General features: G+C 37.3%; 4 protein-coding genes across 9 annotated transcripts in view; 3 read left to right on the top strand and 1 right to left on the bottom strand.

Annotated features, from left to right (window-relative positions):
* Positions 1-33: 33 nt before the first annotated feature.
* Wapl (wings apart-like) lies at positions 34-6,629 on the top strand. Of its 2 annotated transcripts, none has more exons than XM_070674549.1 (11): positions 34-948; positions 1,372-3,092; positions 3,275-3,523; positions 3,661-3,909; positions 4,019-4,243; positions 4,345-4,567; positions 4,689-4,904; positions 4,997-5,173; positions 5,403-5,491; positions 5,576-5,677; positions 5,767-6,629. In XM_070674549.1, the coding sequence occupies exons 1-11, from the start codon at positions 765-767 to the stop codon at positions 5,914-5,916; spliced, it is 3,585 nt and encodes a 1,194-aa protein (XP_070530650.1). In that variant the 5' UTR covers positions 34-764; the 3' UTR covers positions 5,917-6,629. The 2 variants fall into 2 exon arrangements, with proteins under 2 accessions (XP_070530650.1, XP_070530649.1); XM_070674548.1 differs by having other exon boundaries at positions 44-948; positions 4,994-5,173.
* A 373-nt stretch (positions 6,630-7,002) lies between these two features.
* LOC139113403 (nucleolus and neural progenitor protein) lies at positions 7,003-9,453 on the top strand. Its single transcript, XM_070674558.1, has 5 exons — positions 7,003-7,324; positions 7,776-8,205; positions 8,282-8,455; positions 8,531-8,724; positions 9,161-9,453. Exons 1-5 carry the CDS (start codon positions 7,240-7,242, stop codon positions 9,301-9,303), a joined length of 1,026 nt encoding a protein of 341 aa, XP_070530659.1. The 5' UTR covers positions 7,003-7,239; the 3' UTR covers positions 9,304-9,453.
* Positions 9,454-11,639: 2,186 nt separating this feature from the next.
* On the bottom strand, positions 11,640-14,639 carry LOC139113404 (uncharacterized). 2 transcript variants are annotated; one of them, XM_070674560.1, is made up of 7 exons: positions 14,547-14,639; positions 14,143-14,411; positions 13,501-13,665; positions 12,814-12,999; positions 12,411-12,704; positions 12,006-12,151; positions 11,640-11,778 (listed from the first exon to the last, which is right to left on the bottom strand). In XM_070674560.1, the coding sequence occupies exons 2-6, from the start codon at positions 14,207-14,209 to the stop codon at positions 12,048-12,050; spliced, it is 816 nt and encodes a 271-aa protein (XP_070530661.1). In that variant the 5' UTR covers positions 14,210-14,411; positions 14,547-14,639; the 3' UTR covers positions 11,640-11,778; positions 12,006-12,047. The 2 variants fall into 2 exon arrangements, with proteins under 2 accessions (XP_070530661.1, XP_070530660.1); XM_070674559.1 differs by having other exon boundaries at positions 11,640-12,151.
* Positions 14,640-16,598: 1,959 nt separating this feature from the next.
* Positions 16,599-17,506, top strand: part of Tinc (transmembrane protein tincar) — a 96,507-nt gene continuing 95,599 nt past the window's right edge. For all 4 annotated transcript variants that reach the window (XM_070674239.1, XM_070674234.1, XM_070674238.1 and 1 more), the window contains exon 1: positions 16,599-17,505. The gene's annotated coding sequence lies outside the window, so the exon portion shown is untranslated. The remainder of the gene's footprint in view (position 17,506) is intronic.

The following is a 17,506-nucleotide window of genomic DNA, read 5'->3' as shown; positions in this document are numbered from 1 at the left end:
ACCTCTTTACGTGTGCATCTAAAATCCCGAAACGAAAAACATCGGCAGATGGCTCGAGATCTATGTTGATGATTAATAATCTGTACGAGTCTTGAGAAATTGATGGTAGCCGAGAGCGGCCGGGAAAGGAGAGGAATAGCGGCGACGACGGCGGCAGCGGGGGACGAAGCGAAACCGACCGCGGCGGATGCATCAGCAGTAAGTGCCGCGAGGGAGTACCGCGGGCGACGTGCGGCGCCCGACCGGGATCGCTTCGGTTGCTAATCGAATTTTGTCGCCTTGGCGTCGCACGCGAACGAAAGCGAGAAAGAGGTAATAAGAGAAAGAAAGAGAGAGAGAGAAGGATAGATAGATCGTGAGTGAGTTAGTGAAAGAGGGGTGGTGAGGAAGGAGGAAGGAGAGAGAGAGAGAAAGAAGCAAGAGCGAAAGAAAGATCCCCGTCCGTCCCCGTGCGCGTCGTCGAGCAGCTCGGAATATGGCGTTTGTTTCGAGGTACGTTATCGCACCGCCGCGGGACACCGCAACCCTCTGATCGAGGTACCTCCAGGTGAAATCGGGAGCGCACGAGGTAAGGTAGTGGTCACCGCGCCCCCTGCCACCCCGTCGATGCCACGGAGTAGCGGGCGTCTCGCCGCGGCATCTTCGTCGTGAGCGCGCGCGGCGCGCAGGCCGTCCGTCACCGACGGGCACGAGGATAGATTGCGTCATTATCGCCGAGCGTGTCACCCTGCGATGCCGAAGAGGACCTACGTGACGAGCCCACAATGACGTCCCGCAGTTACACCAAGTCTTACAGTCGCAAGGTCAGCAGTGTAACGCCCGGCAGCATCCAGTTCGACAAGCTCTTCCGCGAGAACAGCAACCGACCGTCCGCGGCCAAATCCGCGGGTACCGTCGGCAAATGGGGCATAACGTCCTTCACGTCGATCAGGAGCACAAATATCAATGGTAATAATTTTTTTTTCCTACCTGTAGTGTTTACGTTAGGCATGTAATGTTGAACAGTGGTGGCTGTAACTGCTACCGTTTCAGTAACGGCGATTAAATCTACCATTATCGCAAATAATATTAATTAACGATATGACCTCGTTTAGTAGAATTTAATTTTGAAATTTAATAGAATGGATTCAGGTATAATAATATCTATAAACGAGATTCTTATATTTTATAACATTTTATATATGTATTAGAATTATCTTATTTTTTTCAATTTTAATAAAATTATACTTTTTGTAGAATTAATCAATTCTAAAAATACTCTAATGATATTAATAAAATATTGTGTAAAATTATTTGATGAAACATTACAAGATATAGAATATTTTTGTAAAATCGTCAGGGTTGACATTGCAAAATTATTATTATTTTTAGGGAGAAGAGATGATATACATAATTTTGGTGCAAAAAAAATGAAACTCGATTCGTTCGGGAATCAGAATCGTGTGAATCCTGGAAAGGATCCATTCTCGTTCGAGACTGATCCGGACAACAAGCCGGAAGCGTCCCCAGCTGTCGTTAAACCGAAGAAGTTTTTTAAGAGCCGAAATGCTCCACCTGTGGTGGAAGAATCTCGCCATGATGCGGCAATTTATAAACAAGTACCTGATTCGCAATATGGAAGGGCTCGTGCTCCGAAACAACCACCGCAACAACCAGCACAGAAGCAGCATCAGCAGCAGGCTGTATCGAAAACTCCAATTAAGAAAGTAATAGAAAGTTTAGATAGTACTGGTACGTCTGATACTCCGAATCGAGAGGAAAGCAAACCGCCGATTGTATTGAGAATATGCAAAGGTACAGCGAGATTGGTTTGCGGAGACGCGCATCAGGATAGCCAGGAATCGTCCGAACCTGACACGTACAGGATTTCTACTCCCCTTGCTAGTCCCTCGAAAGTGGACGTTGAACGTAAAACCTCCAATACAGAAACGTCGGTCAAACCTGATCACAGATCCTTGCGCACGCATCAGCCCATAGTCTCCACCGTGTCGATCCCGTTAGAGAATTCGGATATGCGAAGAACCACGCGTAGTCGCGCTAAAAACCTGCACTTAGATCCAACGACTTCTATCGTGGCACCTTCAACAACACCGATTACTCCGAATTCTCACGGTTCTGGCCTCTCGTTGACACTGAGAAAATCGGTGACGGATTCTAATAACACACTTATCTCTCATTACGACATTGTTAAGACTGACTGCAGCTCAACATATTCCTCTAAATCGACGATCGAGCCGTTGATCGGACGCGATCAACCACTGCCAACCACAACTCAAGAGCTGATCGATATACTGTCGAGTGATTCCGACCCGAGACCACCACCATCGTCATCACCGCCAGCACCTTCACCACCATCGTCGCAAGTAGAACCGTCGCTATTGACTGCTAGTACCGATAGCAATGACAACGACAATACGGAAAATGCGGAAGAAACAACGCCGAAAACGGTCACGAAGCAAGTCGAACAATATTGCTCTACAGATATTCCAACTAGTGAAACTACAACTGAACTCGCGACTCCGCAACAGTCCGAGCCAGAACTGGAGCCAGAGCCTGATCTCGAATCGGAATCGGAGTTGCCGAGCCGTGGACCGACCGACACCGTTGCTACTGTCGAAATTGCAGCCAAGACTCTGGTGGATCAGGATTGGTTTTCGGGAAGTGACGATAGTGAGGGTGCTAGTGGAAACGCTGAGAGTGAGATACCGCTGCACGTGACGAGCACAATTTCGGAATTACAGACTTCGGATCCGCCATCGACGAGCGTCTCATCGACCAAGCCTGCCGCTAGGAAAGGCAGTATTTTCAAGAGTCGCTCGACTGGTGCCACAAACGGGAATAAAAGACGCGCATTGTACAAGCACAAATGGTGCGACAGCGACAAGGAATCCACTGCTGCGGATACACCAAATACCGGCAATAGCACGCCGACTACTGCATCCGGTTCCAGCAGTGTGGGACCAGTGGCTTACGAGGAGGAGTTTGAACCTTCGCAGTTGACGAGAGTCGTGACTTACCCCGCGGTCGATGCAGATTTCGAGGATGAAACCGACGTGGTCACAAGTGTTCGCTGTGGCAAAAAAGTTAAAGGGGTAAGTCCAGTATAGACAATGCATTATATTTTAATAAAGAATTATTTTACTTCTATTATACTAATTATCTTATATTATTACAAATGCATTAATGCACTTGTAATTATTATTTGCAATTATTTTATATGTATATATGAGATTTATTTCGACTTATATTTTTTAATCGTAATTTTTCTTTGCAGTTCTATACTGTAGTAAAAAATGTAAAGAAAGCTCATCAGATACAAGAAAGTGGAGAATTTCAGGAGTTTAATGATGATGTAGAATATATCTTGGACACTCTGAGAGAAAATAATCCAAATGCTACTCGTTGCCTTTCAGCCATACGATTAGCAAGTAAATGTATGGCTCCTGCATTTCGTATGCACGTGCGTGCTCATGGAACTGTTGCCAAGTTTTTTAAAGCTCTTCATGATGCAACTAAAGATCAGGTATATATGCTTGCACAAAGTTATGTCTATTTCTGCATATCTATACACATTACATATTGCATAAAACGCTTCCTTTATTTATTTGATTTCTTACCATGTACGTAGTAATTTTTATATGTTGACACTATTATTTGCAGAGTCTTGGTCTGTGCACAGCTACAGTAATGTTTGTATTAAGTCAAGATCGCCTGGCTATGGATCTTGATCGCGATTGTTTGGAATTAATGTTAAGTTTATTAGAATCTGATGCCAGCCATAAAGATGCTCTTGACGATTGTGGTCTCAGTCATGCTGAATTACTGAAAAACAAGGAAAAAGTGCGTCAGTTATGTGCTGATATACAAGCTCAAGGACATGCTAAGCATCTAAATCTAGATAATATCACTGTAAGAAATCTCTCGATGTACATTATTCGCATTTACGTTTATACATACACATATGCATTTAATACATTTTTATTTTGAGTAATTTGGTATTATATTGTGCTTTTAACAGGTTGGTCAGCTCGCTATGGAGACACTCTTAAGTCTTACATCAAAGCGCGCTGGAGAATGGTTTAAAGAAGAATTGCGAGAATTAGGTGGCTTAGAACATATTGTAAAAACAATTCGAGAATGTCACCGTCATATTAACGGACAAAATGTTTTACGGTCTGGCTGGACAGATCCTTTATTAGATAAATTACGTAAAGTTGACAGATGTTTACGTGTTTTAGAAAATGTAAGGTTTTACTTTTTTATTTTATCGATATTGCACGTGTCTTATCACAAAAAGTATAGTAGCGCGACGCTAAATAACGTTTTTTGTTTTTCTTTTTTTAGGTAACTCATATGAACGAAGAAAATCAGGTGTATTTATTAAAGTATGAAGAAGGAGTATTAGTAAGCACATTAGCTAGTTTATATCATCTATGTGGACAAGAGATTCCCGTTTATCCGACAACAGATCCAAGCGATAAAAGTTCCACTGGTGCTGTTATGAGAGAATGTCTTTTTGCAATTATTAAAGTTCTTATTAATCTTACTCATCGATTTAATGGACAATGTAAGATTTTTTTTTCTAATATTACTAATATATGCATTAGTGAAAACAATTTAGATAGATACAATTTTTCTATTTTCGTTGAATTATATTTTTATTATTAACTTAAATAATTTTTATATAGCCTTTGGTAGCAAATCAGTTGGCGCACAGGTCGGCGTTTTGGACTGTAGTTTGTTTCTTTTATTACGCGTGCCTGAATCACTTCCAGAAGAAAAACGATTTGACATGATGATGTTGGCATTAATCCTGTTAATAAATTTGGTAGAGCAGTGCGACGATAACAAGAAACTTCTTATTGACTCAAAGGCACCTCCATTGTCCGAAAATATTTTCGATGGTAATTATCTATACTTTTTTTAAATTTTACTTTAATTTAATTACATGGATTATAAAAATAATTTTAACTTTCTATTTGTATAATTTCAGCAGAGGAAAGTGGCGTAGCATCGTTAATCGATTTGTTTTATAAACAAGAAGAGCTTGCGCGTGCCGAGGAACAGAAAACGGACGCAATTTTGGACGGAAAAAAAGATTCTGAACAAACGGAAACTGTATCGACCACCACTAAAACTCAGGAAGAATTTATCGAAGAAACCGTCACAAAACGTTTGTATTATATTCACTTCTACACATGCGTATTTATTTTTATACGTTCAATATTGTTGAAAATTGTATTTTATGTATATTAATAATTATACGATCATTTTACGTATATATTAATTTTAACGATACTCTTTGACGAAATTATCAAAAATAACAGCATATACTTACAGTTCTATATTATTTATCAAATATTTCTATTTTTTATTTGGTTGTTTCGATTGTTATTTTACAGTGTTACAAAAAGCCGGACGACACATGGAGCATACATTGATTGGAGCATATGTGGTGCTATTACTTGGATACTTAATAATGGACAACAAGGTAAAAAATTGAATATTATAGTCAAAGTAAAAGATATAGTAACGTATGTTTTTTTTCTTACGATTAATAAATTTTTTGTTGTAGGAGTACGAGTCGCTGGTACGAAGTAGATTACCGGACAAGAATTTCGCCACTATGGTATCTGTACTTCAAAAATTCTTCAACTTCATGAATCTGACAGCATCGGTAATTATTTGTTTGTTAGAATTTATCTTACATTTCGTTTTATTTTAAAGGAATATATTGCAACTCTTTTGCGTGCGTTTGTTTCGCAGAACGAAGTGAGTAGTTGTGGAATTGCCGCTACCGAGAAAGTAATCAAGTTCCTAAAGATGTCGGATGCCAGAATCGAGGAGGAGAAGAATGAGTTACCATTACCAGCATTAGAGGATACCAACACAATGCTTGACTTAACTTCATCTTGATCGATATGTTTTGCACACACTTGACAGCATTTCTTTCATCTGGCGTACACAAAAAGCCAAAGTTATATTTTTTGTCTAACAAAAAAGAAACTCTTTTTATTAAAATATGGATGGACTTGTTTCATATTCGTATATTTTGATACATATTTATTCGCATAAATAATTTATTGTTGTAGGTTTCATTATTATTATTTGTATTGATTCAATTATTTCCTTATTTACAATGTGAAAATTAACTTGTATTGTAGTTTTAAGTATAAAATAAGATAGCCTTGAATTATGTATAGGGACACTTCTTGTAATTATTATTACGGGGCACTTATTTCGCAGTTACATCGTTATTGACTATACGATATCACTAATAATTCGAGTTAACGAAGCAGTCATTTTTTTTTTTTTTAAACTTTTAAGAGTCTGCCAAGAAGAATTAATGATGCGATAAACTTCTTGCCAGCTAATACCTGATTTGCTTTCTGTAAATGAAAACTTTGAATATTGTACGATAGTGGACTTTAAAATAATTTGAGATATTTGATGCGTATTAAAATCTGTTAAGTGGCCGAAAAGCATTGGTCACGCTGTACATTGTGACCGGCTAAAATTCAATATGTTATTTTCTTTTTGTAATGTGTGTAAGGTTTTTTTAATATTAAAATTACATTATGATATAAGCCTTGTAAATGTAAATTTATAAATTATAATTGTATCTTATATCCGTAGTTTCGAGTTATTGGATCCCATTTATAGCGTTAAAAACAAACGTAAGACGGATTACACGGTTGATGCAGTACGAAAATACGAGAAATGTTCATGCATACTATACAGTAAATTTTAAAGGGAGCAGGACAAGCCCGTAATACGTTGTTACATTTGTAGGAAAGTCGCCGTGGGGCATATATGAAGAATATATGTAGAATAAAATACCTTTTTTAAATATACGTTAAATATGTTATAATTTGTCCCGTTTAACGAAATCTTAATAGCATTAAAATATAAAACGTGATTTATTTAATTTTTTAATAGCAATTTTAAACTTATTAAAAAGTTCGTAATAATGATCTCCGATAATTTAATTTTTATTTAATTTTTTTATGCATAATTCGTTTAATTTCTATATTTTAGAGAGATTACAATCGCGCAAGCGCAAAAAAGGACGCTAACAGCCACGTTATTCTTGCCATTGTCGATGCCCACTCGATGCCAGACGATGCGGACGATGCTTTCGTAGCGCGTCGCCGAGAAACATTATTTCGCGCCACGTGATTTTTTTCGCGTATATACACGTATTTATATCACGTAATTATATCACAAAATCTGGTGAACATGAATGCGATTTGGAATCTGTCCGTTTTAGAACGGCCTCCATACACAACGTGGCAGATCAGCCTGCTTGACGCAAAGAGGAATGGTATATATATTTACCTTTTATTTTACATCCACGTGTGCGTGGCGCGGCACGTGGCTTTCACGTGTTTCTTGAATACGTTTCAGCTCCATTTCCATCCATGTATTGTCTTGTATAAAACACGAAATTTATTATTTCTTAGAATGCAACAAATAAAAACATCCACGTCTTTATTACCTTTATTATGTTTCTTCTTTCGCTTTTGCATAATTGTAATTAAAATTTTTTTTATTATGTGCATTAATAACAATGGACTTACCTCGTCAGATTCATACAACTGATTGTTATGTAAAGAAAATTAATGGAAACCTTAAAAACAATAGGAATAAAAATTAAAAGTAGCTATGCATATTGTAAATCGATAAATATGTCGCCTGGCACAGAGTTATGCATTTAATGTAGCTTATAAATTAAAACAATGTACCCGTAAATAATTATTCATTTTCATTCACAGGTATTGATATAAATCGCTTTAAGGCTGCATTAACCACAGCAACCAATGATTTGAAATCAATGAGTGATCTGCATTTAAATGCAGCGGTCTTGAGCCGCTTGATTTATCGGATGAAGAGCAAGTTTCGAAATGACAAAGGTTTAAAGTACATGGCCAAGCTGAACAAAGCACTGCTCAATTATTACAACATGTCTCTGGAAAAGGAATATACAACCTTGCAATCTGATCTCAGATTGGAAGATAAGTCGTATGTCCTGCCAAGTAAACAAAATGTGGAGTACATGCTCGTGAGAACACTAGGTTTTGCAAAGCTTATGACCAGAGTAGAAGAAATTTCACGATATACCTCGCACTTCTTAAAAGCCAGAATCAAACTAGGTCACGCATGGACCGTTGCTCTAATTGCTTATGCCACTACAAGCAGAATTTGGTATTGCCTTGTTTATAAATAATTTTCTGCGAGTTTATTCTTTTCTGTTCAACCAGTAATATATATTTCTTTTTAGGTTTCACGTAAGAAATGCGATCAGGAAATGTTGCAAATGGTATAACGAATTATATCAGTGTGCCGAACAGTTTCAGTATGTCGGTACAAAACTCTGGCTTCCAACGGATCAAAGTTTACCGCACGACTTAAAATCGTGGCTTTGTTTGGACTGGCTGGATGCAGATATAACAGAGTACGTTTGTAATTCCTTAATATTTTTTAATTGGCATTGTAGAACAAATTGCAAAGTGTTTTTATAATATTTTAGCGGGGGTAAATTACAAATCTGGCAGAAAATATTTGAAAAACCACTAACCGAGGTGTACAAGGAAACTGAAACAAATTTTATTGTATCTGATGAAGAGATTGATGCATCAGAATTAATACAAAAGGAAATTGCTTCGACAAATAATATATTAGAGGATAAGCCTACATCAAACACTGATATAACCGATATTGGAGGTACGTATCAATTAGAGCATATAATAATTATCCTTAAATATTAAAAAAAAACAGAATAAATAATATTACGGGAAAACTGTTTTAATTACATTAGTTTCACGTAAAATATATCGCTGTAAGTTTACACGTAAATTGCAATAATCAGTAAAAATAAATATAATTTTTTAATAATTATTTTAAATAAAAAATTTTCATAAGCTTTATTTTAATTCACAGTATTAATTGCGTTAAAGTATGGCTGTGCTAAAATAATTTAATTTGATTTAAGGTTTTTATTTTTTCTGTTACATAATATTTAAAGATAATTAAATACTTATAATTAGATCTAAATTTGATAAAAATTAAAAGCAGTACACTACGGCTAATTATTAACAAATAAGCAGAAAGAAATATTCTTTAACGTATTAATATATACTATTTAATTTTTATATTGTAGAAGTAATAGATCGAAAGACTTTGAAGATAAATCTTGCAAGCGATAGTCCCAAAACGATGAAACGTAAAGCTATGGATACCAGCAACAGAAATAATCTAAAAGAACCGAAAAGAAAAAAAAGGAAACGGAATAAAAGAAAATAATATATTGAATAAAAATCTAATCTCTCATGTGATGACAATAGCAGTAATTAATATTAATGTTAGATAATATAAAATTGTTAAAAAAAAGGGGAAAAAATATAATTTATATATATACCTATTGTTTCAAATAAAAATATTTTTTACTTCGTATTTATAATTTTTTCATTCAAGTTAACTGATCCGAGAATGTGCTCTGGAGCATAAAGTTGGGCGAAAAAAGACTTCGTACTGCACAAAGAACTATCCGAGTGTCTGCTGCTGGATAATACCTTTAATTTTAAGTTAGAGGCATCGACAAGCGTATTATCGAAGAGAAAAGACAAAAGAGAAATAGCAGGGAAAAATTAACGTAGCCACGTTAATCATATGCAACTTGAATCATATGTGTGGATTAAATAACATTGAGCGGTAACTAACTGGATTATGTCGTAGAATTTTCCGTAATTGTGTGGAATGTGTATAGTACGATGATTATGCGTCGTAGGCCGGATAAAGGTGGATCGCGTATTTCCGTGGTTTCATCCAGAATTTCAGGCCGAAATAGTCGGAGTGTCTCTTTCGCATGTTGTTGAAGCAGCAAGCGCGGAACTGTCGAGTACCGCATATATCGGCGCATTCTCGTCCGCACTGGTCACAGGGAACTGTCTCGCCAAAGTTCCATAGCGCACAAACTTCAATAAAAAAAGACAAAAATTGTTAACAAATAATATTACTTATTGAAACTTGTATTAAATTAATAACTATACACTGTTAGTTGCTTTCTTTATATTTAAAATAAACACTATATCTAAAAGTCACATGATTTTAATAGCTGCCACTATATTAAATACCATATTTTTTTATATCTCTTTTTCCTGTAAATCGTGTACAATACAGAAAATTTATACGACAAATATTTCTAAAAGTTTTTCCAGTAAGAAAAAGCAATCCAAAAAAGTATGACGTGGACGATCAATAATTAGAACACAATTTTTTATCGCATGTCGGATGGATGAGAAAAAAAGTTGTGAAGCGTAGAACGAAGTTTAATACAAGTGAAACTATGCTATAATGCAATGGATTTATGGATGTGACGACGAGAGCGTCGATACCCAGTAATGAATGTCAATCAAGTAATTACAACTTACGATCATATTATGCAAGCCAATGCATATCTTTACGGAACATTTTTCAACTTTTGAAATTTTCTTTCTGAACATAGTCATTATCAGCTGGCTAGTCATATTTTTTATATTTTATTTGATCAATATTCGTCAATTTGTGTCTCTAAAGATGCATAAAATAATTGTATTTTTACTTTAATATTACTTTGCATATCCCTATTTTTGTAACAGCTTATTCTAAAATTTTCAAATAATCGATAAGACACAAGTCTCGTTCCATTTGTTCGATATTAAGCAGATCAATTTAATAAAATCGTTACATTTTTTTATATTTAAAATAAATTAAATTACAAAGGTATTCAATTAAAATACTATTTTTAGCGTAAGTAGCACATAATGCTTCTAAGATATAAACGTGAAATCCAGCGATACCACTTCATACTAAGACGTTTGATCCGATTAATTATCTCTCAAACACAAAAGAGACTATAGACACTGCAGTTATTAATTTCACTTATTCTTAGCTTCTTTTTAAAATGTCACATATATGTAATTAGTGTGCTTTGTTGCAACGAACAATTTTACGCGCGATATTATTAATAAAATAGACTTATTTAATTATTAACTTTGATATTACAACAATCTCTATTTAATACGTTTTGAACGATGTAAAAAATGAAAGAAATGCAATAAATATATTGTAAATTTAAATAAGAATTAATATTCTATGAATAAAATAATTTTATGTAATAAATGTTTCAAACAAATATAATTATTACGATACATATGCAATAAAAAAATTCTACTTACCTGCGAAAAAAAGTAGCATCCAAAAGTGATTCATTCTTGAGAAATATTTGCAATTAAGAACGATGATAAGCTCAGCACAACCTGATGACTTCAGTTACGAACAAAAATGCCCTGAAACAATGAAAATATATTAGTAGTAGCACATTACACACGTAAAAAGTTTTAAAAATAAATTATAGTGTTAAAACACAATTCTTCTTCATATAATAAATTAACATTATATAAAAATACGTTTCATACAAGTACAAAATATGTTATTAAAATTAGGAGCATCGTTATAAATTAAAAAATTATTTAAACTGTTAATTATTTTCATTTTAATAATTACGTATAAGACAATTATTGTTTGAATTTAACTACGACACTATCACAAACCGGTGAAAATTGTTAAGAAAAAATTCCGTGGTGCGGGTGGTTACTTACCCTTTACAGATGAGTGTTGGCAAGCGAATGATAATCTTGAGGGGTACCGCTACTTCTAGATACCATCCCCACTATCCAAGATTATCTCCCACCCCCATCGCACGCAAACGCTTCGTCGTGTTTGATATAGAAACGTTTACTGTATGCAGAACATTAAATCTCGAATGTTAATTATTATATTAAAATCAATCGGGTAATCAAATCCATCGAATTAAAGCGATATATACATATGCATGTACTTTTGGGAAAATAAAATAGTGGACTAAAAGATGATCAATTAAAGAGTGTTTTTATTTTATATTACTTTTTTTTTTCAAGAACTAGAAGAGTTGATATGGAGCTTTAAAATTAAAGTACATTAAATACCTGTTTATTTCCCCAGAGCACAATTTGTGGTTTACTTTAATCCTACGTAAATATTAATCTAAGAATGGTGATATAAAGGATATCGACAAGCAACATCGCGTAGTGCCTCCCTTGTGAAACATTTGTGCGATAAGGTAATAATTGCGCTGAAACATACGGAAGGAATATGCATTTAATAAACTTGTCTGATTTATGATATTAAAAAAAAACTATTTTCTCGAAACACCAAGAGTTTAACCGTGTTTGAATCTATTTTGTCTAACTTTCAGTGAAGTTATAATAAAAGCTTTGTTAACTCTTTATTAATTGTTTCTCTTTGGTCTTTAATTCGGCACAACGTGGAATTAAGATATAGATACTCATGTTAAGATATAGTGTCTTTCGTCACATTGGAACGATTCGAACTGGGATAGTAGACGATCCGTTCCCGTCGCTTGTACTCCGTTTCAGGGATCGACATCTCACATTCGACAACAGCGGGATCTAATGTGTCTTCTATGACAACGTCCAATGATGTTCGTGGATTGTCTGTGTACCAGTCCATTGAAGATCTTTGATCGCTTCGCTGATTGTTGCTCTCGATCCCTTCAACATATAGCTTTAAAGACGGCCGTGGTCGCGCGCCCGTAACCACGCACGTTAAATTCACGTGAGTTTTATTGAAGGGATAAGTGCGCACCATCATTTCACTTTCCGGCACTTGTGGACAAATAACAATTTATTAGTTAAAAGGGTAAATGCAATTGATCAATAATTAAAATATAAATTCTGAATTAAATTTCATTGTTAAATCGTCTCATAAATTTACCATAAACGATCATCCTTGTCGAATTACTCGCTTCGTCCTGAAACGTGCTGATCGCACACATATATTCCCCCGTCATTTCTATCGTGACGGTCTTTAACCGTATCACCGAACGTGAATATGGATTCTTCAGGTTTTCAACTGGATATTCCGCGAGTCCTTCGATGATTCCAATATCTTGTGGCGGTACTGGTGAAATAAATGCATTTACAAAATATTTAGATAGCAAAGATGGAACAATATATTTTGGGATGAAAACTTTATCACGTCAGATTTATATATACAAAATAGAAATAAAAATAGATTTGCAAGTCGCTAAATATCATATTCGCTTACATCAAAAAGCATGTATAGTAGCATTAAAATTTTTTTCACTAAAAAAAAAAGAAAAAAAAATCAAAGTCCTACTACATGCTTTCTGATGTAAGCAAATGATGGTATTTAGCAACTTTACATTTCTATTTTTTCACTCATTACAATCTCAGACTCTGTAACTTCGAACTGCGACATTTACCCTTTTTCCACGGTCGATCCGCAGCTGCCTTTTTCAATACAATTTGCGATATCTTCACGACAGTTCCAGTGTACGGCACAGGCGCCAATGGTAAGTAAATTAACAACGCGCAAATGTACGCAGATCTGACGTGTAAGTTATAATAGGATCGCGTGGGCGGTGAAAGTGTAAATTACTTGGCGGAATCCACTGATAGATCTGATACGCTTCGTGAAACCATTTGATTACGAGTCCGTTCTCGTCTTCGTCAACCTCGTAGGCGCAGATCAGATCCACCGGTCCGGTGCCGTTACGTACCGCGAGCGGCACGTCCAAAGACCTTATCGAGGTACCACGAATACCTGCCAAACATTTTTCATAATGTAATACACACGTACACATACATATACATATGTCGAGTCAAATAATTTCTTCATCATTAAGAACAAAACCTTATCAATTATAATTAAACCTACTTAAAAACAAACACAATTCAATTCTATTTTTTAACCCATCACACGTATTTTTACTCAATTTATTCTTAGAATTACAATTTCTCGAATCACATCACGATGCAATTACGATTCAATACTGGATATAACGCTTGAAATTAAAAGAAGCAAATGAATAAATAACAGGACCATCAAGCTGGAAATGAGAACTAAAGCAAGAGCTGACGAAAATTATATTAGGTATAATATATGGAAGCTATATACGTGTCGAATCACCCTGAAAAATACGAAATACGTTTTCGTGTCGATCAAAAAATTTAACACATCACTGTTCAAACGGGAGCGTGAAGCCCGCGGCTGGTCGCGGTCCACATTTGTCTCACTCACCCGAATAACATTCGAATATTAGGAGGACAATTATCGAGGGCGAGACCGTACGTGCTATCGACGGCATACTTTCCAAGGTCCCTTTTCACACTGGTGCACAATTAAATACGGCTCGTCTAACTCGTGTTACACCATAGCCGATAGGATTCTGCGCATCGTCATGTATCAGCCACCCTACACACGTCCCGTCACATTCAATCCGACGATCCTGCATGTTCTCGTTGTTCCATACAGGTGAACGATAAATCCGAATCCGAAGGAGATTGATCCTTGAAGGAAAAAGAAGAAGAGAAATCATTTTACATTTTTTTCAAAGTTTTTCGTTTTTCTTACGCGTACACTGGCTTTGGAGAATTTGTGGCACAATCTACGACTCAATAAAGGGTAAGAATTAATAAAATTACCGAGTTACAGGATATTTTAGAAGTACAAAAGTCAATGGGTCCATATTTCTGGATTAGACCCCGTTGGACTCAATTTGTTTATGATTTGAAACAACGAGAATGAACGCGCGAGGTTGGCAGTACCGGTCCAGCTAAGTTGGCGACGCATAAGCAGCGGCCATTACAAATGGCGTAGCGAGCAAGCCGGAAAGCGCCGCCATTATCGGATGTTACGCAGCCGGCCGGTCGCCAATACAAATTGGAGAACGAGGCGCGAACCGTACGAAAGCAATCTCGCTTCAAGAGAATTTCACTCAATCGATATAAAAATATCAACCACTGATACTTATTCCCAGTGATAACTTACCAATACTCGAATATCTTTTCTGTGCCAACAATAAGTAAATTGTTACTAATATTTTTTTATGTTCGCGGTAGATAAGCATACTAAATTTCATACTTTACAGCAAACAGTACAGTAATATCTAACGATAAGTATTTTAGAACATATGTACTAACATTCATATTACCATTGATATTTATCGATTTAAAAAATCTAGCATTTTTAACAGTCGTGAAATTTATAGTCCGAATGTAAATCTATAGTCTGAATTAATAGGTCTTCCGGTGGTGACGTCATCGTCGAACTTTCCAATTTATCATGGTGCACGTACAAGAAGCCAATTAGTTTTTGGCTCAATCGAATACGAGATAACGTCGGAAGTTTGGAGTTTCCGTATTTACGGTGAGTACACGGAGATATAAGACGGATGAGTCACGAAAAGAGAGAAATAGGGACGAGGCGAAATTAAAGGTTGCCGTTATTGTGGCGGATCGCAAGCGGCAGGTCGCTCTCACGACTTTGACCCTCTGCGCCGCGCAATTATTTCTTATTCTTAGAGTAATGGCGCGCAACAAAGATCCTGGAGCAACAAAGGTCTCTCTTTTCTACTATCCCGGGGTTAATAGTACGAACATCATTTCTTCTTTCTTGCTTCAGGTGTCACGTCTTAGCTCTGTCTTCCATTTATCTACCTTTCAACCTGACGTTCTTAACACGGAACAACTCAAATCTATTTTCAAGTAAGATTTTTTTAAATCGTAAGTATCACTAAGGTTTTTCTGTCAATCTCGATGTTTTTCAATGGATCTCTGGCTTAAAAATAAATGTCAATTGTGTATTCTTTTTTTTCTTCGTTATTTAAAGTATTTAAAATAAATTATCGTACTTTTTTTACATCGCATTATATGCGTTAACTTTCGTAATAAATATGCCATCTTTTCAGGATTTTATTCATTTTTTTAGTAAAGTTGAGAAATTAATTTCAGGTTTGCGAAGTTTCTACCCAAGTTAAGAAATTATTAACTTACATTAACTAAATTATGTACGGAAGTAATAAGGCAAGTGACAGATAATGTCTTGGGTATGAAAATAGCTTAACAAAAAGAACAAAACAAAATAGAACTATTCATATTTAAGGCAAGTAGAAAGAAATATTTTTGCTAAATGAATTTATATTGCATGACATATTTTTGCGTTTGATGCCGTTTGGCGCAAAAGAATAATAGAACGAAACGAATGAGAAATTGTCGGATAATTAGACAGCCGGAAAACAAAGTATCTTCTAGTGAGAAGTCTCTCCCTGTGCGTTTCCACAATAAAAAGTTCTCAATTATGAGAACATTCCAGCGTTACGAACGGGAGTATTTATCGCTCGACACTGTGGACGTCGTAAAGAAAATTGTAAAGCAAAAGCGTTCTTTTCAATCGCGACGCCGCTCGTCATTTATAAAGGAGAAAAAAAGAACCAAAAAAAAAAAAAGAATTCATCCGCTGGAGCATCAGACGTCGAACATCGATGCCGACAACGCTCGTTAGCAGTATTGCGATCCAAGTATTGATACCGGGACGTTACGGAGACGTTTTCGGGCATATCTGGAGGCATCGCGTAATCTCGTCGAAGAAAAATTCCTACCGATCAGACTAGAGGTCAGTAGTTGGAGGTTGGTGTCGGTCCGTCCGGCCAATCAAGCGCGCGTAATGCGCGGGCGCGGATGCGCACGAACTTAAGTCGGGCATCTTCAGAGTGAGCGTGGACGTCCTCCGAGGTACACCTGCCGGTGCCTCTCGTACGGATTTCCCGGCGTTTCGACCGTACACCCCGAGTACCGCCGCGCGTGAACTCGCGGGATTTCGCGAGACGATCGGCCACGCTCGTGCGCGCGCGTTCTCGTCAATCCGGCTCGCCCTTTTCGCCCAAGTCCCCCTCCACTTCGCGCTCCCTTTTCCGTTCCCTTCCACCATACTTCCACTCCGCTTCGACGTTCTGCCCCGCGCGCGCGAAACCGACCGCGAGATCCTGCGCGCTGGTCCACCGCCGGAGTCTGGCAATCGCGCAGCGGCGGCACCCGCAGTGACCCGACCTCGAGCGGCAAGGTGACGGAAGGAAGTGCAGCGAAACGCGGAGAACGCAGGCTCTAATCCGCCGCCGCGGGACATCACGACCAAGGTCTCGGCTCTCGATGCGAGGCCGCGAAGAGCCCGGCGACGGCGGCATGTCCGATGGTGCAGTGAGAAGGAAGTGAATTTGCTCGCGTTCCGAAAGTAGCCGCGAGCGCACGGCGTGATCGTGAACACGTGAGTCTCGAGGTTGACTTCGCGGGACGCACTCTCCTCGGTAACGTCGCCGTCTCTTAACAGTCGCGAAATGTAAATACGCGCGTGCGATCCGCCGTTGTTTGTTTGCTCGTCGAGTTTGCTCGCGATGGAATCGAAATCGTTCGCAGTGTGGTGACTTTGAAGTGTCGCGCAACGTTCTGACTTTTATCCGGGGTGTCACCGAGGGACAACGCTGAGGAACAACGCTGAGAGACAACGCTGAGAGACAACGTTGAGGGACAAGGCTGAGGGACAACGTTGAGAGACAACGCTGAGGGACAACGTTGAGGGACATCACGCTCTTTGGATCCGTTCGCAAAGG

This window comes from Cardiocondyla obscurior, linkage group LG02 (assembly GCF_019399895.1).
Source record: "Cardiocondyla obscurior isolate alpha-2009 linkage group LG02, Cobs3.1, whole genome shotgun sequence".
Taxonomy (NCBI): domain Eukaryota; kingdom Metazoa; phylum Arthropoda; class Insecta; order Hymenoptera; family Formicidae; genus Cardiocondyla; species Cardiocondyla obscurior.
The sequence above is the reverse complement of the archived record's forward strand: the minus strand, read 5'-3'. Positions and strand labels throughout refer to the sequence as shown.